Source organism: Hibiscus syriacus, unplaced genomic scaffold (assembly GCF_006381635.1).
Source record: "Hibiscus syriacus cultivar Baekdansim isolate YM2019G1 unplaced genomic scaffold, ASM638163v2 tig00110279_pilon, whole genome shotgun sequence".
Classification (NCBI taxonomy): domain Eukaryota; kingdom Viridiplantae; phylum Streptophyta; class Magnoliopsida; order Malvales; family Malvaceae; genus Hibiscus; species Hibiscus syriacus.
Genome location: NW_024062659.1, coordinates 369,125 through 392,777, shown reverse-complemented (window position 1 = coordinate 392,777; position 23,653 = coordinate 369,125). Strand labels below are relative to the sequence as shown.

The following is a 23,653-nucleotide window of genomic DNA, read 5'->3' as shown; positions in this document are numbered from 1 at the left end:
ATCGTTAACTCTTATTCAATTTTAATCTTTCGATCGTTAACTCTCATTCAATTTTTAGTCCCTCGATCGTTGACTCCCATTCAATTTTAGTCCCTCAGACATGTTAGTGACTTAAACAAAAGGAGGTTAACAAAAATTAATGGATGATAGATTGAAATCGAACGAATCAATAACGTTCTGGATCATTTTTCCTGAATTTTTAAATTAGTGAAAAAAGTCGGTAAGATACTAAACATACGAGATTATTCGCATAGTTTACCCTGATAAATAAATAAATAATTTAACAATTCGGGCATTATGGCCTCAAACACAAACCCGTAATGCTCTGTTCTGTTAGAATCCCCAATTTTCTCCAAAACTAAAGTCTCAAGAAATCACCTTTTTGTTTTTACGATTCATTTTTTCCCCAAAAATTTCCCTCAATTCTATAATTCCTTTTTTTTTTCAATTATTTTTTAGAAATAATTTCAACGCCCCCAATTTTCTAGGGGTTTTGATCGATCTGGGAAGGGGGAATATGGGTGCGGAAGGCGATTCCAGTGAGTCACGAGTCGGTGGCAGTGGAGGAGGAGGAGGAGGAGGAGAAGAGGGAGTGGCGGTGGTTAATATCCGGTGCTCCAACGGTACGAAATTTACGGTGAGGACCAGCCTCGAATCCAGCGTTGGATCTTTCAAGGCTCTTCTGGCTCAGAATTGCGATATCCCAGCTGATCAGCAACGGTTGATTTATAAAGGTCGAATCTTGAAGGATGACCAAACTCTTAAAAGTTATGGTATGTTTTAATTTCCTTCAGAAAAAAAAAATGTTTTTTGGCCCGTATCATTTCTGGGTGTGTTATATTTTGATTGGATTATAAGAAAAAATTATGGAAAACTGTTGGATTTCTAGAAGTAAAATGGTTCTGGTGACAAGTTTTTGGAACTTGGAGGAAAATGATTGATTTTCTAGGTATGGGTAATTAGGTTATTAATTGAGAATATGCTGATTTTTGTGGTATGTTATTGATTTTGTTGAGCTGGTTTAGACGGCTATATATTTGATTGTTTAACCTGCAGTTAGGAAGATTGTGACATGATCATTGACTTTTTCGCTATTGAAGGTTTGCTAGCTGATCATATGGTTCACATGGTTCGTGGTTTTGCCCCATCTTCATCGTCTCCTCCTCCTGCGGCTACGGCAAATATTGCAGCTGATAGTACTGCACCCGGGGTTACTCGGGGTATTGGCTCGACGGAGGGTGCTGGTCTGGGGGCTTCCTTATTCCCTGGACTTAGTCCACTTGGTGGTGGTGGTGCTGCTGCTGGCGGTGGAGGTTTTGGTTTGTTTGGATCTGGACTTCCTGAATTCGAACAAGTTCAGCAGCAACTAACTCAAAATCCCAACATGATGGGGGAAATAATGAATACACCTGCTATTCAAAGTTTGATGAATAACCCGGAGCTGATGCGCAGCTTGATCATGAGCAATCCTCAAATGCGTGAAATTATTGATCGGAATCCGGAGCTTGGGCATATACTTAACGACCCTAGCATTCTTCGGCAGACATTAGAAGCTGCAAGAAACCCTGAACTCATGCGTGAAATGATGCGGAACACTGACAGGGCTATGAGTAATATTGAAGCATCTCCCGAGGGATTTAACATGCTTAGGCGTATGTATGAAAATGTTCAGGAGCCATTTTTGAATGCTACAACTGTGGGTGGAAATAATGAAAATAATCCGGGTTCGAACCCATTCGCTGCTCTGTTGGGCAATCAAGGTGTATCTCAAGCTAGAAACTCAACTAATAATACTTCTACAACCAATTCCGAAACCGCTCAGGGCCAAACTGCTCCAAACACAAATCCGCTCCCTAATCCTTGGAGCAACACTGTTGGTGGTGGTAAGCAATCTTTACTTCATTAAAGCATTTCGGTCTAGCCATACTCTTCTGTCCAGTGTGCATATTTTTGTATTGTACGCACATGCTGCAGAGATGATTGGTAGCCTAATTCCAAATGCCACTGATTGACAAGGAAAATTATGTCGTCATGATACTGAAAGCTTATGGTCTGAGTTTTTTTATTATGTAGACTTGATCAATGTTTAAAATAAAGCATTATTCTGAGCTCACTCGGTTGTCGGGTGAATGGTTTGATTGAGATTCATGTAATTATGATTTGTTTCCCTTTTCAAATTTTGCATGCTCGTGTACTATTATCTTTTGAGTTTTGAAATATGGATGCGGGATTCTTTCTTATTTAGATAATTTTGCACATAAAGCTAAATTAATGTGTCCCGCAACATTTTAGCGCTAATGAAATGTTGCCTTTACTAGAATATCTACAATGTTTATACTAATATTTTTTAGTTGTGGAAGGAATGATTCGTTCGAGACTCGTCTAATCGTAACTTCTTGTCCATGTCGAATGCTGCATGATTATGAATTACATTTACTTTTTGTTTTGGGTTTTCCCAATATAATTGAGGTATTCCTTCTTATTAGGAAAAAAAGGAGAGAACTTAAACCGATATGTCCTGCACCGTTTTACCATGTTTGCCGGATGAAAGGCAACTTTGAGTAAACTAGATCATCTAAATATTTTGTTTTCTTTTAATGGAATTTACTACTATCGTATCTGTGTTTTAGATCCTGATTTCCTGATGAATTGCTGTGTGCCGCAAAATGTCAGGGGGTACCCAGACCACCACTACTGCAAGGCCAAATCCTGCAGCGGATTCCAGGACACTAGGTATTGGTGGTTTAGGAGGCCTTGGACTTCCGGATATGCCTCCCATGTTGAATGGAATGCCGGATGCTTCTCAGTTGACTCAGTTATTGCAAAACCCAGCAATATCCCAGATGATGCAGAGCATAATGTCCAATCCCCAATATATGAATCAGGTATTTCGAGGAATCACTTCATTCGAGGTTTTCATTTGCATATTTTCATTTCGTTAACAATCTGTCTTTATTTTTTAGATTATGAATCTCAACCCCCAACTGCAAAGTATGTTTGATTTGAATCCTCAATTGAGAGAAATGATGCAAAACCCTGAAGTACTTCGTCAAATGTTTTCCCCCGAGACAATGCAGGTATGTTGTATATATAAGCTGGTCGGAGCTGATTTGGCCTTCTAGGCATGTTAAGGCTGCCTTGCTTTTTTCTTTCAAGTACTGTTTCGACAGAAAAGTCACCTATGTTCACCTTTCCCATTTTTCTTTCGTTTCTTTCAGCAAATGCTAGCTTTACAGCAGTCCCTTGCGTCTCTCAATCGACTGCAATCAACCCAGTAAGTGATAGTACCTCTGTCTATTCTGTTGGTAACTAAAACTTCAATCGCCTTTCGATACTCTTGCTTTCAATGTTAACTTAAGGCTTCCTTACAGGGATTCAGCACCGACCGGTGGTATTACAGGTACAGATAAACACAATTCCGAACTGTAGTTATTCCTCGAACTGCTAGGGCTTTCTCTAGTTTATTTTTCTATCTTTCCTTTAACTGCTCTGCTTCCATCCGTGTTCATGTTTTTACCCATCATTTTGTTCGATTGCATTTTCAGCTGCAACAGGAGCTGCAAATCTGGACTTGTTGATGAATATGTTTGGCGGACTAGGCGCCGGTGGCGTGGGTGTCCCCAACCAATCCAATGGTCAGCATTCTTTTAACTTTACGAGAACATTTATCCGAGTTGTTGCACTTTTGGGTCTCTCCTAATGGCACCTTCATTGATTTTCCAGTTCCCCCAGAAGAACTGTATGCCACACAACTATCGCAACTCCAAGAAATGGGTTTCTATGATACGCAAGATAATATCAGAGCACTACGAGCTACCGCTGGAAACGTCCACGCTGCGGTCGAGAGGCTTCTGGGAAATCCCGGGCAGTGATCCCTTGAAATTTCATGCTCTTTTTTTGAAAAAAGTTGACCAAGAAACTCTCAAATGTAAGATTAGTTGATATTGGGTTGGTGCCCAAAGCAAACCACAGATTATGGGGGCAAGTCGTTGCTGATTCCTTTGTTTTGGACGTGTTTAATAACCGAGTAAACACGATTATATTATACCCGACATCTTGGAACTTGTTGATGTTTAGGCTCTTATGCATGCATTTTGTGGATCATTTCATCTCTGGCATTTGCTTATGTACATACGCTTTGAATTTTTAAGAACTTTAAGAGGATGATGCTTTGTGATTTTTGTTCCTTCCACCGGTAACGGGAGGTATCGGAATACCATTGCTGCGTTTGCATTCTCGACGATATTGGATCGGAGTGATGTGATAACAATATTACCAATAATGATTTGATTGGTGGCTATTCTTTCCCACAGCTTTTTGTTCTATACAATTGCTCCATGAACCCCATCCTAGACAGACTTGGCAACAGTATTTGGTAGCTGTCTTTCTTCTTTCTTACACGACACTACTTTCACGTGCCCAGTTGCCCTTCTTTATTACATGATACTACTTTCACGTGTTCTAATTATTTATATATTTCTCAACCTCGATCTAATCAACACAATAAGTCACTCTCAAACAAACAAGATATTTCCATTCTAAGTAAATGAGATCATTATCTCCAATTTTGGTTCATTTCATTGAAGCACACCATGGAATTCTCTATACAATTTCACCAACAACTCCTTTTTGCACTTCTTTTCACTACTACTATCACCATATTTGTGGCCACCATCCTTGTTAAAGGCAACTAGAAACAGCAGAGGAGACCACCAGAGCCAGATGGGGCGTTATCGTTCCTCGGTCATCTTCACCTTCTCGGAAAAAAACCAGATGCTACATAGAACATTTGCAGACATGGCTGACAACGGACCGACGTTCTCGATCCGTCTCGGGATTGATCGAGCACTTGTGGTGAGTAACTGGGAAGTTGCAAAAGAATGTTTCACAAACAATGATAAGGTCTTCCTAAAGCATAGGGGGTATGACCATAACATGTTAGGCTTTGCTCCTTACGGACCGTATTGGCGCGGTATAAGGAAGCTAGCTACGGTTGAGCTCCTCTCGAATCGACGGCTCGAGGTACTCAAGCATGTTCCCGACACCGAAATCAATAGCTTTATAAGGGAATTATATGAGCGTTCGGCGAAAAACGGAGGTGTTGCGGTAGTGGAAATGAAGGAAAGAATTGGTGACTTAGCAACCAACATAATAGTGAGGATGGTTGCTAGGAAAAGATACTATGGTACAGAAGGAAGCTGTAACGAGGAATCAAGGCGATGCCAAAAGGCCTTGTGTGATTTCTTCTATCTGGCAGGGTTGTTCTTGTTTTCCGATACGGTGCCTTTTCTCGGTTGGCTCGACGTAGTTACCGGAAACATAGGAAAAATAAAGAAGACAGCAAAGGAGCTGGATATTGTACTCGGGAGCTGGCTAAACGAGCATCGCGAACGGAGGCGTCAAAGGGGACCAAGATTTCATCGATGTCATGTTGTCTGTCATGGATGAAAGCAATGTTCCATCTCAAGAGGCTGATGTTACCATTAAATCAACTTGCCTGGTATGTTATTGTTAAGCAGAATCATGTAAGTTATATGCATCATATGAAAACAGATAACCTTATCAGACAATTCTGATGGCAGAGTCTTGTCTTGGGTGGCAACATTACCAATGTCGTTACGCTTACATGGGCAGTCTCCCTGTTATTGAATAACCTTCGACGTGCTAAAGAAGGTCCGAGATGAACTCGACATCCATGTCAGGAAAGAACGACAAGTGGAAGAGTAAGACATAAGCAACTTGGTATACCTGCAAGCCATTATCAAGGAAACAATGCGATTATACCCAGCAACGCCTCCATCGGTACCGAGAGAAGCCATAGAGGACTTCACAATAGCCGGTTTCCAAGTTCCGGCAGGCACTGGACTTTTCGTTAACCTCTGGAAGTTGCAGCGTGACCCTAGCATTTGGCATAAACCATTAGATTTCATGCCGGAGAGGTTCCTCAGTGGCATTGCTAACATAGATGTGAGGGGTCAAAATTCTGAGCTTATACCAATATTTGGTTGTGGTAGAAGGATTTGTCCTGCTATCACCTTTGCGCTTCGGTTCCAGCACTTAGCTCTAGCTCGACTGATTCATGGATTTGAAAGGGGAATGGTCTAGGATTAGAGGCTACTCTTACCCTACCTTCCATGCTCTACAGGTAATTGGTGCAAAGATGCATAAGATACCTTATCTGCATAAGTTACTAACCTAGCTGATAGATCATTACAATATTCCTAACGACTCCAAATTCTGCATGAAATATGTGCAAAGCATTTCCATGTTGGTATTATACGGAATCAAATTACTACTTCATAGGAAATATGATACCTTATCTGCCTAATGGCCTTCACTATGTGGATATCTCCTTTTACCAAATCAGACATTTCAAGTTCATATATAATAAGCTTATGTGTAATTATGCTGACCATTAAAGCCAAACATGAATCCTTCTCCCATCATCTGCTTGCTCCATCTATCCTTGCATTTAGTCGTGTCTGAGGCCTTTTCGTTGATCCCGCACAAAGCGCATGTATTAATCTATAACGATCTGGGCTCTGGGACGGATCTCACTATCCATTGCAAATCGAAGAACGACGACCTGGGCGAACAACGTCTTGGTTACCAAAACTCTTTCGAGTACGGGTTCCGGCCGAGCATCTTTATGAACACCTTGTTTTACTGCAGCTTTCAGTGGCATGGAACGACGCATTGGTTCGACATATACGTAGAGATGAGGGATAAGGCTCTTTGTAGTCGGTGCGTGTGGAATGTAAAGCCCGATGGTCCATGTTTGACCAATTATGACGTTTGTTTCCCTTGGAATGCGTAATTACTCCCACTATTTACCATGAAAGCTCTAATTCTATTGTAATAAACTTCCCACAACATCTCCTACTGGTGTTGTACATATATAAAATAAAATTGTTCTTAGATTACACTGGATAGTTCTATGGGGCATGAACTTGCCTATGTCAAACTGTTATCTCCAATTTTGGTTCATTTCATTGAAGCACACCATGGAATTCTCTATACAATTTCACCGACAACTCCTTTTTACACTTTTTTTCACTATAATTATCACCATATTTGTGGCCACCATCCTTGTTAAAGGCAATTAGAAACAGCAGAGGAGACCACCCGAGCCGGATGGGGCGTTACCGTGTCTCGGTCATCTTCATCTTCTCAGAAAAACCAGCTGCTACTGAGAACATTTGCAGACATGGCTGACAAGTACGGACCGGCGTTCACGGTCCGTCTCGGGATTCATGGGGCACTAGGAAACTAGTTTCGGTTGAGCTCCTCTCTAGTTGTCGGCTCGAGTTGCTCAAACATGTTCCCGACACCGAAATCAATAGTTTCTTGAAGGAATTATATCAGCAATTGCCTTTGATTAGGAAACTAACTTGGCATACTTGCAAGCCATTATCAAGGAAACATTGCGGTTATACCCTGCGGCACCTCTGGTACCAAGAGAAGCCATAGAGGACTGCACAATAGCCGGTTTCCACGTTCTGGCGGGCACTCGACTTTTCGTTAACCTCTGGAAGTTGCAACCCGACCACAACGTTTAGCATAAGCCACCGGATTTCATACCTAAGAGGTTCCTCAATGAGCCTGCTAACATGGATGTGAGGTTCCTGGTATCACTTTTGCGCTTCGGTTCCAGCACTTAGCTTTGGCTCGACTGATTCATGGATTTGAATGGGGAACGGTCGGAGAAGAAGCCATCGACATGAGTGAAAGCCCTGGAATAACTACTGATCCTAGAGCTGCACCATTAGAGCTTACACTTTCCCCAAAGTTACCTTCCTTGCTCTATAGGTAATTGGTGCAAAGGTGCATATGTAAAACAATTACTATGTAAAACAATTACTGTGTTTTATAGCTTAATTAGCTGTTGTATTATATTATTTATGTTAATTTATGATATTTTTTTCATTCATTTTTTGTTCCAATTCAAGCCACTGAAAACATGTGTTCAAAACTTCTCGAAACCCTCGTTGATTAATCGAGAAAAAAACATGCGGAGTAAATATTCATTAATGTATTAGGATGAATGTATGTAACTATTTATCATGAATGAATATGATTATTCATGATGAATAGATGTAATATTTTATGATAAAAAGACATCATCAAAGGTTGTAACTATTCTAATAGTCATTTACAATCTCTATACAAAAGATTGACAAGATGAGACTGAGAAACAAGCGTCTGAAACTTGGAAACGAATGCATAGCAATGCTACTTAAGCTCAGAAGAACCGATCTCGAAAGGGCTTAGGCATAAGCTCGGGATCGAGATATCTCTTTCTTGATATCCCTCCGTATGTATATCCGTCAATGTTGTTCTTTTTTTCTCTAGCAATGGCTGCTGTTTTTAATGACAATGCATGTCCATGTTAGCTTGTGTTCTTGATTCTGGTTTATCTACTTTCCATACATGATCATACTGACTTCATTCTAGAAATTTGATAAGAACTCAATCGACTTTCGGATTTAAATACTTAATCGATCCATGTTAATTTGGAAAAATGAAAAAAAAAATCTAAAATCTTAACAATATTTCAGTTAGTTCAAGACAAATATAGCCATTGGCTCCCTTAAATCTATCTGCACCACTGAAAATCATTATAAAAGACCCTCAATGTTAAGCCTAATGATCATCACGAGAAGCTTCATTTCCTTTCATTTTCATAACTTGTTTTCTTCTCCTTCTTCGTCTTCATCTTTCAATACATGGGTGCTTGCGCTAGTAAGCCAAAGGTCTTGAAAGATGAAGACTCGGCCGCCGGCCTAAAACCCGTACCCGCCAAGGAGGAATCTCTCCGGCCGGCCGCCGAGGAAGAAGTAGGGGAAAACATGGCTAATGAAGATGAGGAAATCAGACCACATTCCCTTCGCTATTTGCTTGACAATGTAACGTTTTTCTAGCTTTTTTCTCTCTCTTAGAGCATATTTGATTGTACCATTAAAGAGCAGTGCATGACATTACGACGACATGATTCGAACTCATGATCTTTTATCATATAGAGAATTCATTATCTCTTCTGCATTGCTTACTTTCCCATGATCATAACATATATTTTTCGTAACGGATCGATTTGCAGGAAGATAGGAATGAAGAAACAAAGAAAGAAGAAGCTATTGTTGAGGGTGAAAAGAAAGAAGGTAAAACAATGGCAGTGGATGAAAAGAAAGAAGCAAAGGTTGTGATTGAACATGTAATGTGAGAGAGGTTCATAATCACAGCATTGTTTGCTGTTGATTTATTTTGTTCAGGAAATGAAGTCAAATTGTGTTCATTTTTCTTATTTAAAGAGTTATTATTTCACTATTATGTTAATTTTTTTAATTCAAATGATCTGTTAACTGAGTGTCAATGAAAGTTTGCCATCACCATCATCATTCAATCTTTTACAACAAAGATGAAATTTAAGTATAATAGAGGGACTAAAAGCATAATTTGACTCAAGTAGGCGGCTAGAGTTGAATTGCCAAAGACAAAGTGTGTTCCAATGGTCCACGTTGCTGTTGGCGTGGCTGCTAGGGAAGCTGTTCATGGACATGGCAAATATGTAGTTTAATGCAAGCTGATGGGTTATTCCAATAAGTTCCCACTATATAAACAAAGGTGAAAAGATCATCCATCAAAAGAAGATAAGAAGGAAAGAAGATGGAGATGAAGAAGAAGGTGATGATAGTTGCAGTTCTCATTTTCTGTGTTATCAGTTCACAAATGGAGCGCGTCGAGCCACAGGTGGATTGCTTCGACGCTTGTTCTACCGGTTGCCCTCTAACCAACGGCAAGTACTTAAAAAAGAAAACCCTTTTTTCATCACTTTCTTGTTGTGTTATCTTGTGAAAAGTTCGAACTTCCATTGCCTTCTTTTCTGGGTTTTGAATTGTTTTGATTGATTGATGAACAGATAGGCTTAGGCAGCGTTGTGAAGGCAAGTGCCGGATTAGATGCGGTCCAGGTAAGGCTGTCGATCACATGCAATTATCGGACACCGAAATCAATATCCGATAATCGAGCACACCGAAAGATTCATATAAACACTATTAACGCATGGTTTTATGGAATTTGTGCAGATTCCACAGCAGAGGGGAATTTGGGTTAGCACCTGGATGTTCAAAATCTACATACATGTATCTTCCTATGTTCTATAGTATGTTGAATAAAGCATAGTTCAATGGGTTATGGATATATGCATCCGTATCTGTACTCGTATAAGATCTGTATAATACTTGGAATAAATTTACTGCTCTATTATTTGGTGAAAATAAAGCTGAGAAATTATACAACATTGACTGAGATGAGATAAACTATCCTATCAACTTTCCTACAAAAATTGAGGCTTAGAATGAAAACCAATTCTATAAGGTCCCTTACAACACAATTTCTCAAGCAAACAAAGAATGTCTAAAAGGACTTGGTTCTTTTTCTTAAACAAAGACTGGCGAGGAATAGAGCAGCAGCCATCCACTTGTTTTGTTTCAATCTAATGCCATAGTTCTACAGAAGAATCTAGGTTGGTGCTTGTTGCTCAAGCACCTTTCTGGAAATGGCCATCGGAAACGAAATCCCGAGCTCGACCGCGCCCACGTCCCCTTCCCCTCCCTCGTCCACGACCTGTCATAATCACTGATTAGCCATAAACCAGGACAGCAATCATTTCTTGGAGATGGGCATACATACATATATGTATATTCTTCTCTTCCTTTTAAGTACGTAAGAAACTAGAATGGATTGATTTTGGGTATGTCAAGTGTCTAAAACAGAGTACGCAGTACACCAGAACACCAAATAGAGAGAAATCATTGGAATAAAATACTTACCATGACCCTCGGCAGGCAGTGGTCCTGATGGGGCATTACCATTGTAAAATCCCGAGTCCCGTTGCATATTTCCACCACCATACCCTCTCCCACGCCCTCGGAAACTACGTCCCCTACCACGACCTCGACCTCTTCTCCCATAACCTTGCCCACCATCATATCCTCCATTCCTGTTATCCACCATGACACCATTGACATCGCCTGCACGAGTAACATTGTAACATTCTTATGTTAGTGTTGGTCGATATGTGTTCAAATAGATTCAATCATCAGTCGATATGGAAGTATTTACGGAAAGTGGCCTATGTGCTATAAAGACTAGCAACTACTTGTAACCGACAAACATAACAGCAACCTTGCTGTCAACTTTGTCACATCTACCGTCCCCTAAACAATTTGAAACCAAAAACACATGATATTCAATTAGCCTTCCCAAAATAGTGTTTCCTTCATATCACCTGCATTGCAAAAGCAAAATGACAGCCGAAATTCTAAATGGATTTTCAACTTATGGTATCCAAGACTCCAAGTACTATAAAAGAAGGAAAGTCTTTTTGCTCAAACACCATTAATACTTCATGTGACGCTTCACTTTAGTACAATACAACATATGCTGATTGCCTACACCTCCACATTAAACGTGGCCATGTGCTTAGCTTTGGGTGTTAAGGGAGATCTCCAATGTCATTGATATGGGAATACAAATATCAACTAATGCGAAACTCGACATACACCAGGAATATATAATCATCAACTGTACACAATTATCTCACCTCCTTCGTTGTCATCGAACTCGGTTGATGGCTTCACTTGATCAGCTGGAATTGGAGGCTGATATCTGACATCAAAGTAACAGACCACCAAAGCAACATGCCAAGACATCATTAATAAATAACAGGAACCGGCACACGATACTGCTTTCAACATCGCTAACTTTTAAATACAAATAAAAAGAGGCCACCCACCCTATTGAAGATGAATCCAGCTCTTTCTTAGACAAAGTAATAATGATTATCGAAACATGGCGAGTGGTTTCTATGCTGCAAAAGCCAAACATTAGTGACAATCATATAGCTCTAGCAAGAAAATTATTGCTTTTTTGCACAGAAAGGGATAGGTTTCTTACGGAAGAAGGCCTTCTTCAAGCGGTTCCCATGTGTCTGTTATATCTATCGATCCGATCAATGTGTTCTGATGAAGACCGGCAATCCTCCTCTGGAAGAAAGTTAATACAGTTCAGTACAAAATGCAAGACACAATCAAATGCATACACACTCACACGTATATATAACATTAAAACATGTTTCCACAAACATTAGAATACATTATTGTTAACAAAATGCAAGGCATCAGCATTATAGGGGTGTAAATGAACAGAGCGTTCGGCAAACTATTCGTTTTCGTTTATGTTCATTTGTTAAACTAAATAAATGAGCATGAACAAAAATTTTATGTTCATTTAATAAACGATCGAACACGAACAGAGGTATGTTCGGTTCGTTTATGTTCATTTGTTAAGCTAAATAAATGAGCATGAACAAAAAATTTATGTTCATTTAATAAACGAACGAACATGAGAAGAGGTATGTTCGATTCGTTTATGTTCATGAATAAACTCATATATGAGCTCGTTTATAATCTCATTTTTTAGCTCGCTTATCGAATCGTTTATTTATGTTCATGAACAAGCCCGTGTACCCGATTTTCTTTTTCCTTTTTTCACATTTTAAATATTGATGATAGTAATGACTAAATTGAACACGTGATAAAAATTGAATTTAAACTATGAATTTTAAACAGTTTAAGCACTAATGGCGTAATTTTATCATTTTTCTTTAGCATAAAAGGGTAAAACTAAAAATTGAACATATAAACGATAAATGAATGCTAAACAAATATTAAATGAACATATAAACGAGCACATTCGTGAACAATAAATGAACTACCACAATACTAAAAATTTAATCGAACACGAACAAAACATAAACACCTTCAAAGATAAACAAACAAACACAAACATAATCTTCTTCATTCAAGCTCGATTCATTTAAGCTCGGTTCATTTACACACTTAAGCAATCATAAAACAATAGCTAACAAAATAGATTGAGAATAAGTGCATCATAAACCCAAATAAGAGAACCTTAATTAATTCAGCAATCATGACAGTCTTGTTGATAGCTCTGCCAGTGGCTTTAAGTATAATCTCATTGGCACCTTTCTCCTACGACAAAAAGAAAAGAAAACCAACATGAAATCAAAGATTGCAATAGGATGTTCTATAACCACAAATCAAATCAAAGTCTTAGAATAAACTTAAAACGCTGCCAATATTCATTAGAAAAAAAGGGGGGAAGAACCTGAAACAGAGTGATAGCGTAAGAAATATAATTCCTCATTCTCCCTTGAGCTGTAATCCTGAGTTCATTCTCGTTTATAGGTGTTTCAGCTTTTGGCTTCTCCACCTTCTGGTACCGGTCCATTATGATCCTTTCGGGACCCAAAATAACGAAAAAATCATTTCAAATCTCAGTTTTTCTTAGAAACAAAACAAAACCCAAGGTTGTAAATCATTCAAAGATTAAACTTCCATCAAATAAAACAAAATCAAAACGTGAAATCGAGATCTAGGGTTAGAGAACCAAAACAAAGAGCACGAAGAAGAAGAAGAAGAAGAAGAAGTTACCTGAGCGAAACAAAGCGGCTGAGCGGCAAAGGCTAAAGAGGTTATATGTTTAGGATTAACACTCGAGTTAGATAAAAGGTGAACGAAGGATGTGTATATTTGGGGAGAGGGGAATTAGGGCTTTAGGGTTTCTAAGTCGAAAACCGTTCTATCCGTACATCTGTCCAATGAGAAACTGACACGTAGGCTAATGCTATACTTTCAATTTTTATAACTTACTCACTAAACTTTCAAATTATTTCTGTTTTTAATAATTTTTGAATTATTTTATTATTATTTTTATATGATGTGACATTTTTATTAGTATATAATATAAAATAAAAATAGAAGATGGTCGGATGTCACTGCCAATCACCGTCGACCATTATAGACGGTAGTCGTTCGATCCCAAATTTTATGGATCAATTTGCCTCGATCTCTTGAATTCGAATCTGGTGGTTGTTTCACCGGAAAATGTCTCGAAAAATCCGTGAATCTTTATTGAAATATTTCAGTTTCCTCATTTTCAATCTCCAATTTGTAGACTTTGGAGCAAGCTCTGAAAAAATGGAGGACGGATTTAGACTCAAAGGTGTTGAGGCGAGAAGCGACCCATGAAATTTGAGACCGAACAACCATCATCTATGGCGATCAAAGACAACAGACATTGGTGTCCAACCACCTTATATTTTTATTTTATATTTTAAATTACTTTTATATTAACTAATAATAAAATATCTCGTCATGTAAAAATAATAATAAAATAATTCAAAGTCATCAAAACAAGAACAATCCAAAAGTGCAATGAGTAAATTAGAAAAACTGAAAGTACAGCAGCAAAATAGGAAAAAGACTAAAATTAAGTAAAGAATGGTGTAATTTACCCTCTCTTTAAATGCTACAATCGCATGCTTGTTTGTATTAGTAAAACTCGAAACACTCTTTATAATCTTTAATTGAACCATAATTAATTCGATTAGTGCGGAATGATACATTAAATCTTTTACGCGGCATCAAAAATTTAAATTTTGATGTCTTAACAATACAAATTGAATTGTCATCTGACTGCATATTGAAATACAGTCGTATTCATAAATTCTATCAGGATATGAATAGTCATGATATTTCATATACTCTGTCGAACCTTTTAGATTATTTATCTTCTTCCTCGCCCTTCTTTAATTCAATATCTTCTATAATTTCTTAAATCGATTGATTATAATTATTTGTTCAAATCAAAAGAGGTAAACCGCTTAGGACCGTTATTATCTCAATGTGATATTGTTCACATCAACAATTACGATTGTAACGAGTATAACAAGAACCATATATATATAAAAATTGATCGAGGGGATGACTAGGGACAATCACTCTTATAAATTTTAAAATATTAATAATATGTTTTGTTCTTTAGAATTTTATGTGGTTTTTACGTGTAGAACATGCTTCATCAATAGTGTAAGCTTGCGGGAGAGGTGTTCTTCAACGTTGGTTGTTCCTCAATTCCTCAAATACTTAACCCCTGCCACCACCCTTTTTGGTCACGATCACTACCGTCGACGTATTCTTTGCCATCCTCTAGTCATATGACATAGTAGTTATCGTCGATTGGTCGTCGGAACCGCGTGGGATCACGATTTTCAACCTAGGGTTCGCATGATATAAAACATCGATTGATCACGATTTCATATGGGTTTTGGTTGCTAGGGGAGGAGAGATCGAGTGGAGCTTTGTCGACGACAAAAGACGATAGGCGGCGTAGGTTTAGGGGTTGAAATGAAGATTTTCAAAGTTTTGAGTTTATTTCAAAATTTATGTTTTCTTTTTTAAAATATATATAGTTTTAATTTTTAGTTTTAAATAAAAATTTTAAATTTACCAGATTGTGACACATGTCACTTAACGTGTATATATATATATTAATATAAAAATTTTGTTAAGATAAACGTGTATATATATATATATATATATTAATATAAAAAAATTTAATATAAAATTTTTATATTTGAATTAATACAATCAAATTTAAATTTTAAAAATTTTAAGATAGACACTGACTCATTCTAACGACAATATACATTCGCCACTGGTGCTGACTGGCCGTAAGATGATTTCCAAAACGACTGGCCGTAAGATGATTTCCAAAGCAACTGGCCGCGTTTGATGCGGGGCAAAAGGAGTTCGTCCCCCATTTCCTTATTTGGACATTTCCTACGCTGCAATTACATCTGGCTAGAGGAGTGCGATTTGTTTATGGATTCCAATATATTAAAGGCTTTATTATAAAATAAATATCTAAATTATATCACTTTTCTCAAATAGGTGTATAATTTTTTTTAAAACATCCAGGTACCTAATGTTACAAATATTATCACTTTAAGTGTCTGGGACATAACCATCGTTAAATTTCTCGGTTAAGTGACAATTGATTGGTGAAGCATAGAGGCTGGTTGGCGATGTGGGAGAACCGACATCAACGCTTGCCCCATAGACAATATATATCAGAAATTGGTTGCATGATTTCACATGGCTATATTGAATGGTTCAATGCAAACATGAAGTCATTCTTAATTTCAGAGGAAGCAAAAAGAGGCAAATACATCATCGATGTTAAAAACGTTCGACGTCACAACATCATCATCACCCACTATTGGATGAAGAGCAGATACTTTCGGGTTGTACTTAGCTATATCACCGGAACCATCACACCAGCAACTAGCAGGGTCGGTCCTTATATTTTAGGGGCCCTAGGTAAAATAAAAGATAATGACCCTTAAAAAAATAATTTAGGCCCCTAGTGTATAGTGGAGCATGGATATCTGCTCAAGTATTTATAATTGGCACTACTAAAGCTACCGCATATTACTAAGGACATCTCCAACGCTGTGCTACAGTGGAGATATTTCCACTGTAGCGTGCTCCAGCCCTGTGCCAGTTCCATCGCCACTGTGCAGATTTGCTACAGTACCGCGCCACATCTAGCGCGGTACTGTAGCTCGCGTTAGATTTTGTTTTTTTAGTTAAAATATATTAAATTATAAGATAGATAAAATTATATTTAAATTAGATAAATAATCATATTATTTTTTTTTTGTAATTTTTTGGATTTTTTTGAATTTTTTGGATTTTTTATATTTGTAAAATTAATATTATAATAGTTAAATATTGTGAATAAAGTAGAGTTAATGGTAATGCAGAAATAGCGCTGGAGATTAATTATTGTTTAATGTCTAGAGTAGAGATAGAGATGCACTAGAGTATGGATTATGATTAGAGATGGCCTAAACATACCAAGTGTGGGGAGTATTACTAAACATATCATGTGTGGACCCCATTTTCAATGATTGGGAAGGGAATTGATTGGGAAGGGAATTAGGCTTTACTTATCTTCTCGTCATCTTTTTCAACACTACCCCAATACTAATTCTCTTTTATTTATCTAATTTATTCAAAAACATTAATTATCGAAATAACTTTCATTCTAATTTATTTATTAAAAAGTAAAATTTATCGGATATATTTTTTTATCAGATATATTTTTGTTTATGTCACATGTTTCATTTATCGGACAAAAATTGTTTGTCTTTTTCGTCTTTGTCATATCTTTATTAACACAAGAATATTTGTTTATGTCACATGTTTCATTTATCGGACAAAAATTAGTTATCTTTTTCTTCTTTGTCTTATCCTTGTTAACACAAGAATGTGTAAAGAGGGGCAATTGTAGACACTCGTTTTTGTCCGGGCTGAAAAAAATATTTTAAATATTATTATTAGTATTTTTATTATTAATATTAATATTAATATTCCTTTATTAATTATTACCTAACCTAAAAACTCATTACCTATTAAATAATCATCCACTAAAAATCCGCTACCCATTAAATAAAAACCCACTAACTATTAAAGAAAGAAAACTTTATTAAAAAAATAAAAAAAATCGTGTGTTTAATAAATTTATTGATATATTTAGACACTTTTTTTATAATATGCATGCATATTACTAAACCCACATTACATAAACCAACGATATTATATTATAAAGACAAGTTGGGGCAAGTATTTATAATATGCATGACTTTAGGGATAAAAACAATATTATATTATAAAAAGTGTGTTTTTTTAGGGGCCCAAGTATTTATAGTATAATATGCATACATATTATCAAATCCACATAACATAAACCAACGGTATTATATTATAAAGATAAGTAGGGCCCCACATATGGTAGATTTAGTAATATCGGGTAGTTTTAGTAGTGCTCAATAAAAAAAATGGTGTTATATTAAACTTAGGCCCCTCAAAAAATTTGGGATTTGCGATTTAGTCTAAAAATTAATTTTTTTAATTATTAAATTTAAAAATATTTTTTAAGAATGGGCCCCCTCTAAACGTGGGCCCTAGGCGGTCGCCCTTCTCGCCTACCCTCAGGGCCGGGCCTGGCAACTAGAGACATAGGTTTACATCTCTAACCCTCCAACTTACATGGGGACACTACCTCACTTTCAGATGCCCCCGTAACCGGTTAAGATGCCACATCTGTCGGTTTATATGCCACCACTGCATGGCTACGCACAGAGCCCGTAGGGTTTTATGACGCCCACTGGTGGATATTTTTCGACTATGCTTACAGATCCAACATTTAGTTCCTACGCGAATTATCTTGCGGGTGGTCTTCCGCCACAAACACCTCACCTGCAGTATGTGTCGTAAACACCGATGTCTGATTTTTCACAGTTTTCGCGGTACTCAGCGAGTGGTGGGATGGTCAAGCAAACACCTTCAAGGTCCTTATTCTATAGAGGTCATACATCGCCATTCCACCCTTATCGAGATAATGTTGTTGAGAGTGATGACGATGATGAGGAAGACGATGACGAGGATGAGGATGAGGATGATGACGACGACGATGATGATGAGAGTGAAGAGGAGGAGGAGCATATAAGAATAAACCCTCCTCGAACTAGATGACTAGCATATTGCGGAACACATTAAAGGAGACATCGATAGATCTAATAAAATTGTAATCTCAATAAATCTAATAAAACTATAATCTTTTCATTTATTGTTTCTTGATTATGTATTTGACTTTTATTTTATTTTGTATTATGTATTTATATGAAATAAATTTTTGTATTATAGGACACGCTTCCCTATGCTTAAACCCTAAACCTTAAAACCCTAAAAATACTAAAACCAATTATAAAATCCTAAACATATTATAACACAAACCCTAAACCTAAAACTATCATAAACAAACCAAAAATCGTCGTGATCGAAAAGGCGCGTTTCATGGCACGCACCTTTCCTCCTTTTTGGGTAAGGCGCGTTTGGTCACGTTCGTCTCTTTCTCTCTCTTAAAAATGGGTGTTAGATCGGGCAATATTTTGAAAACGGTGACTGACAAGTAATATTTAATTCATAGAGTGATTTTTAGGTCAAAAAACCCATACTTAGTTATGATAATAATATTTGATAATTTTAATAATTATTTTATAATAATTTAATAATTATTTTGTAATGTTGTGATGGGCAAAACTTTCGAGATAATATTCTGAAAGAAATTAATTCACGAGCTAATGCACTCCCAAGATTAATTGCTCAAATAGGGTGAAATCCACAGTGTTGGCCGTAGGTCGCCATGCACTCCGGGCGACCTAACCTTGCTCAAACAGAGAGAATGAACGTGTTGCATGGCACATGCACGTCCCAACACATAGGTCGCCATGCCCTCCGGGTGACCTTGTAGGTCGCCATGCCCTCCGGGCGACCTTGTAGGTCGCCATGCACTCCGGGCGACCTACCCTCGCTCGGCTTCCCTCGGATTCCCTCGCATAGCTCGCTCGGTTGCCCTCGCATAGCTCGTTCGGATGGCCTCGGTCGGATGACCTCGGATGCTCTCGGATGGCCTCGGTCGGATGCCCAGCGTGTTGGGACGTGCATGGCACATACAATCTCTTGTAGCTCGCCGGGAAGACATGGCGACCTAATAGGTCGCCCGGAAGGCATGGCGACCTACGACCAACACTGTGGATTTCACCTTATTTGAACAATTAATCTTGGGAGTGTTTTATCTCGTGAATTAATTTTTTCCAGAACATTATCTCGAAAGTTTTGCCGTCGTGATGTTATATTGTTATATTTTGATGAATTTATTGATTATTTTATAATTTTTAAAAGTTTAATAATAAAAATTTATTTAAGCTTAATTTAATGATGTATGGTATACTTTACACATTATATCTTTTCAACTAAACTAAATGCTATATCCTTAGCAAATGCAGAACTTCTCCGATCTGAACTTAGATTGAGACAATTTCATCAAATTCAACTAAATTACTGGTACTGAATTTCATTCGAACAATTCGCCCAAGGAATATCATATAATTTTTCAACAAATTTGCTCTCGAATTTTACTTTTCGTGCATGTTATTTGCGTTATTTCTCCAATTTAGGGCTCGGTGCTGATTTGCTATACATGTTGTAGTTATTATTATTATTCAATGTGAATTTCATGTAAAGCGCGGATTCTTAAGATTTTCGGTGTTCGTCCGCATGTTGGCCTGCTCTAGGGTTTCTTCTATTGCATTAAATTTATCTGATTTCTTTTGTTTTTGTTTTTTTAGCTAGAAAATTCGTGAATTTTTGGGAGAACGAGAAGGGAATGACGAAAACCGAAATCTTTTTCTGTTAAGCTGATAATTTTATTTTTCCGATCAGCCATATTGGATTTTCAGGTCAATTTGATTAAGGATGATGAATCCAAGTTGATTCTTTTATTTTTTAGTTTCATTGACTTGGCTAGAAGTATTTTAATTTTGCAGGAGAAACGTTTGTATATTAATTGTGATTTTGCGTGAACAGATACTTCATAACGTTGAGGCGATTAACTGATAGCAGATGCCTCGAGATTTGTCAAGATCACGGTCTCGCTCGCCTTCATATAGGCATAGACATTCTCCATCTCCCGTAAGGCATAGGCATGGGAGGAGGAGCAGGAGGGATGGAAGCCGGTCACCGTATTCTTATAGCAGGTGATCCCGTTTATACTCATTCTGTTTATGTTGATTTGTTAACATACAAGATGCTGCTGTAAGGAATTTTGTAAGAAAGGTTGGAACTCTGGAATTTGTTTTCGGGTTGGAATTACAAATTCTTCAAGTTTTTGTAAGCTACTTATTTGTACATCTTTTGGTGCTCCTTCGGATTTACTGGAAAGACTATGTAGCTTGCTTTCTGTTTACAATTATGGTTGCTTTTCTAGAATTGGAACCCAGACAAGAATTTGATATGGAGTGGCAATTAGATTTTTGAATGCACCAAATGGAAAGTGCTGCTGCAGCCTGCAGTTGAGGGTGTGCTGTTGGCATTTGTTAGACTGGTGTTTTCAGTGTCATTCACATTGCAGTTTAATCTTTTGGTTGTCTATGTTTTGTTATGTGTCTGGCACTTTTCTGTTCAGAAGGCATCACTGCCTGACTTTCTTGAGTACCTTCAACATTATAGATTTGAGTTAATGACCACTTGCAGCTGAAATTATTCCAATAAAGTTTGATGGTGTATTATTCAATATCTTCTATGAGTTAATCGACATCTCAGTGAGCATTTAACATGCGAGGAATGTTCATTTTGATTGGGAAAATGGAAATGTCAAATATGCTAATTACAAAAACACTTGGAGCAATGTATAGAGAAGTCTATGAAAGTGATAGGAAGCATGCTCTTCATTAAAACATTAAAGACAAAGTTTCCTCCCATCACTTGACATGGGAAGTGAGCAGGTGATGGGTGCAGATGGGTTCCTTTTGTGGCTTGAATGTAACCATATCTTCTTCATGTGATAAATGATGGAGCTCAATGCTTATCTTAACAATGTATGAGGTAACTGTATATGCTTTTATATTTATTCTGCTAGATGGGGAGCTTTACTCATTCTTAGTTTTTTAGCTAGTATGTCCCAATTCTGTTTCTGTTGCTCAGTAATTTGTGTTGCTGTACAGAAGAAAGAGTCGTTCCATTAGTCCGCGGCACTACAAAAGCCGTTCTCCAACTGCAAGACGCCATAAAAGTCGTTCTTCGACTCCAATGCGTTATAAGAGGCAAAGAAGTAGGAGTTCTTCATTGTATCCTACTCATAAATCATCTAACCCAAACCTTGGGTCAATAGACCACAAAAATGCTAGTGAGAAACTGAAAAAAGAAGAGGAGAGGAAAAGGTATATCGAATTTGTGCAGGCTATTTTAATTTTTCTTTCCACTGTTCTTTTAGATCTTCTTGAATTGAATTCACTCTACTTTTATTGCAATTTTCTAAACTTTTGCTACATGTTCAATATTTATTTATTTTATTAATATTTGGGTCTCATTCGCCTGTGCTTTGGAGTCATGACACTGGTTGGAGCTGATATATTATTGTATAATTTTTGTCACAACAATATGATATTTGGTTTACTACGACGACATAACCACAAATCATATGGGAGACATGAAAGTAAAGTTCTCATGTGGGTTGTTATGCTTGCAAAAATCTGAATTATTTTCCTGGTCTTAAATTTCATTCTTGATGGGCAAAGAACATTAGTTGCATGTACAGAAACCCCTTTTCTTTACCTTCCTAATTGTAGTGCATTTTACAGTGAGCCATTCTGATTAAATGTTTTAAGTTGAATATTATTCACTATCCTTTAAAAAAGGATGATCTTATAGAAGGATATAAACTCTCTCATCAAAAAATGTATTTTGATGCAAGGTTTGGAGTATTACGGTGATTAGTTATAAATCTGCGGCAAATTACTTTCTATTCTTCTCCACAGGATTTTCTGAAGGAAGATACTGCTATATTTCAACTTTGTTATATTTGATGATCTGATTGAATGCACATTTCCCTACTGTTCATCAATTTTGTACCTCTTTTGTTTGGATCAGGTTTGATTAGAGGTATGCCTTAAAAGCATAGCATAATATAGTGCCTTTGTCTTCATGAAGGTTTGTTTTCCCATTTATTATAGTTACACAGAAAGATGGTGAGATCAAGAAAGAAAGAAAGAACAAAAATTGAAGCGAACATGACATGTCAGCTGTTTTTGTACTGTTGTCTGGTTTGGAAAGATACCTGTAATGAAAGGTTTCTGTATATTTCCCCGAATGCATGTTCCATTTTCCTGCTTGACATTTCTCTTGTTTTACAGGCGTCAACAAGAAACAGAATTAAAACTCATAGAAGAAGAGACTGCGAAGAGAGTGGAAGAAGCAATTCAGAAAAAAGTCGAAGAGTACTTGAACTCTGAGGCAATCAAGCAGGAAATTCAGAAGCGATTAGAGGAGGGACGGAGAAGTCTTAACCACGAAGTTGCTGCTCAACTTGGAAGAGAGAAGGGAGCGGCCCTTCTTGAGGCTAAGCAAAAGGAGGTAAATATCCGAAGACAAAATCATGTGATTTATCGCCTGTTGATTGTTTCAATTTAATTATACATGTTGATGTGTTCATCGATTTTTCTCTTTCTGGCTTATAGTTGCGACTTTATGTCCTGCCATTTCATGATCAATCTTGGCTGATTTTGTTTGCAGGAACAATCTCGAAAAGAGAAAGAGGAGTTAGAAAAGATGCTCGAAGAGAACCGGAAGAGGGTGGAAGAAGCTCAGAGAAGAGAGGCACTGGAACAGCAGAAGAGGGAGGAGGAAAGATATTGGGAATTAGAGGGGCTTCAAAGACAAAAGGAAGAGGCTATGAAGAGGAAGAAGCAGCAGGAAGAGGAGGAACGTTTAAATCAAATGAAATTACTGGGAAAAAACAAATTGCATCCGAAGTTGTCTTTCGCTCTTGGTTCAAAATGATCGAATCGAAGTTGCTGGCTTGGGGGTTCAAACTCGTAGCTTGGGGCTTAATTCGCATTTTGCCAGTGCCACTCAGCTTGATAAGAAGGAAGCTCTGAGACTGGTTCAAATGGAAGATCTGCCATTTTGTGCTTTTTTGGTTTGGTTTGTTAAATTACGATTTAATTAGGGTTATTATGTTCATCAAATATTGAATGCAAAACATGCTTTGTTCCTTAAAATATTAATATTATTCTATTTCTCTTGATTCAATTTCATGATCATAGCCAAATTCTAATATTCTACTAGAAATGAATGAAAGAAAAAGAAATGAATACATATATACA

The 23,653-nt window shown here is 37.4% G+C and overlaps 5 protein-coding genes and 1 long non-coding RNA gene across 9 annotated transcripts; 5 read left to right on the top strand and 1 right to left on the bottom strand.

The window, feature by feature from the left end:
* Positions 1-327: 327 nt before the first annotated feature.
* LOC120115856 (ubiquitin domain-containing protein DSK2a-like) lies at positions 328-3,872 on the top strand. The gene is made up of 8 exons (XM_039136459.1): positions 328-773; positions 1,101-1,883; positions 2,674-2,885; positions 2,964-3,077; positions 3,219-3,274; positions 3,372-3,400; positions 3,546-3,635; positions 3,724-3,872. Exons 1-8 carry the CDS (start codon positions 518-520, stop codon positions 3,870-3,872), a joined length of 1,689 nt encoding a protein of 562 aa, XP_038992390.1. The 5' UTR covers positions 328-517.
* Positions 3,873-4,586: 714 nt separating this feature from the next.
* LOC120115816 (cytochrome P450 CYP82H23-like) lies at positions 4,587-5,600 on the top strand. Its single transcript, XM_039136414.1, has 2 exons — positions 4,587-5,500; positions 5,583-5,600. Exon 1 carries the CDS (start codon positions 4,723-4,725, stop codon positions 5,446-5,448), a length of 726 nt encoding a protein of 241 aa, XP_038992345.1. The 5' UTR covers positions 4,587-4,722; the 3' UTR covers positions 5,449-5,500; positions 5,583-5,600.
* Positions 5,601-8,668: 3,068 nt separating this feature from the next.
* LOC120115953 lies at positions 8,669-9,322 on the top strand. The gene is made up of 2 exons (XM_039136559.1): positions 8,669-8,906; positions 9,098-9,322. The coding sequence occupies exons 1-2, from the start codon at positions 8,727-8,729 to the stop codon at positions 9,218-9,220; spliced, it is 303 nt and encodes a 100-aa protein (XP_038992490.1). The 5' UTR covers positions 8,669-8,726; the 3' UTR covers positions 9,221-9,322.
* A 588-nt stretch (positions 9,323-9,910) lies between these two features.
* Positions 9,911-10,297, top strand: LOC120115855. The gene is made up of 2 exons (XR_005515514.1): positions 9,911-9,967; positions 10,083-10,297. It is a non-coding gene; the product is annotated as an uncharacterized LOC120115855 (long non-coding RNA).
* Positions 10,298-10,426: 129 nt separating this feature from the next.
* On the bottom strand, positions 10,427-13,621 carry LOC120115854 (ribonuclease P protein subunit p25-like protein). Of its 2 annotated transcripts, none has more exons than XM_039136457.1 (8): positions 13,515-13,621; positions 13,189-13,318; positions 12,972-13,052; positions 11,956-12,044; positions 11,795-11,869; positions 11,603-11,667; positions 10,830-11,030; positions 10,427-10,623 (listed from the first exon to the last, which is right to left on the bottom strand). In XM_039136457.1, the coding sequence occupies exons 2-8, from the start codon at positions 13,309-13,311 to the stop codon at positions 10,538-10,540; spliced, it is 720 nt and encodes a 239-aa protein (XP_038992388.1). In that variant the 5' UTR covers positions 13,312-13,318; positions 13,515-13,621; the 3' UTR covers positions 10,427-10,537. The 2 variants fall into 2 exon arrangements, with proteins under 2 accessions (XP_038992388.1, XP_038992389.1); XM_039136458.1 differs by having other exon boundaries at positions 13,189-13,323; positions 13,515-13,559.
* Positions 13,622-19,766: 6,145 nt separating this feature from the next.
* LOC120115853 (uncharacterized protein At1g10890-like) lies at positions 19,767-23,579 on the top strand. Of its 3 annotated transcripts, none has more exons than XM_039136454.1 (5): positions 19,767-19,835; positions 20,318-20,527; positions 21,494-21,709; positions 22,682-22,901; positions 23,061-23,579. In XM_039136454.1, the coding sequence occupies exons 2-5, from the start codon at positions 20,394-20,396 to the stop codon at positions 23,325-23,327; spliced, it is 837 nt and encodes a 278-aa protein (XP_038992385.1). In that variant the 5' UTR covers positions 19,767-19,835; positions 20,318-20,393; the 3' UTR covers positions 23,328-23,579. The 3 variants fall into 3 exon arrangements, with proteins under 3 accessions (XP_038992385.1, XP_038992386.1, XP_038992387.1); XM_039136455.1 differs by lacking the exon at positions 19,767-19,835 and adding an exon at positions 19,965-20,230; XM_039136456.1 differs by lacking the exon at positions 19,767-19,835 and having other exon boundaries at positions 20,384-21,374.
* The last annotated feature ends 74 nt before the right edge of the window (positions 23,580-23,653 follow it).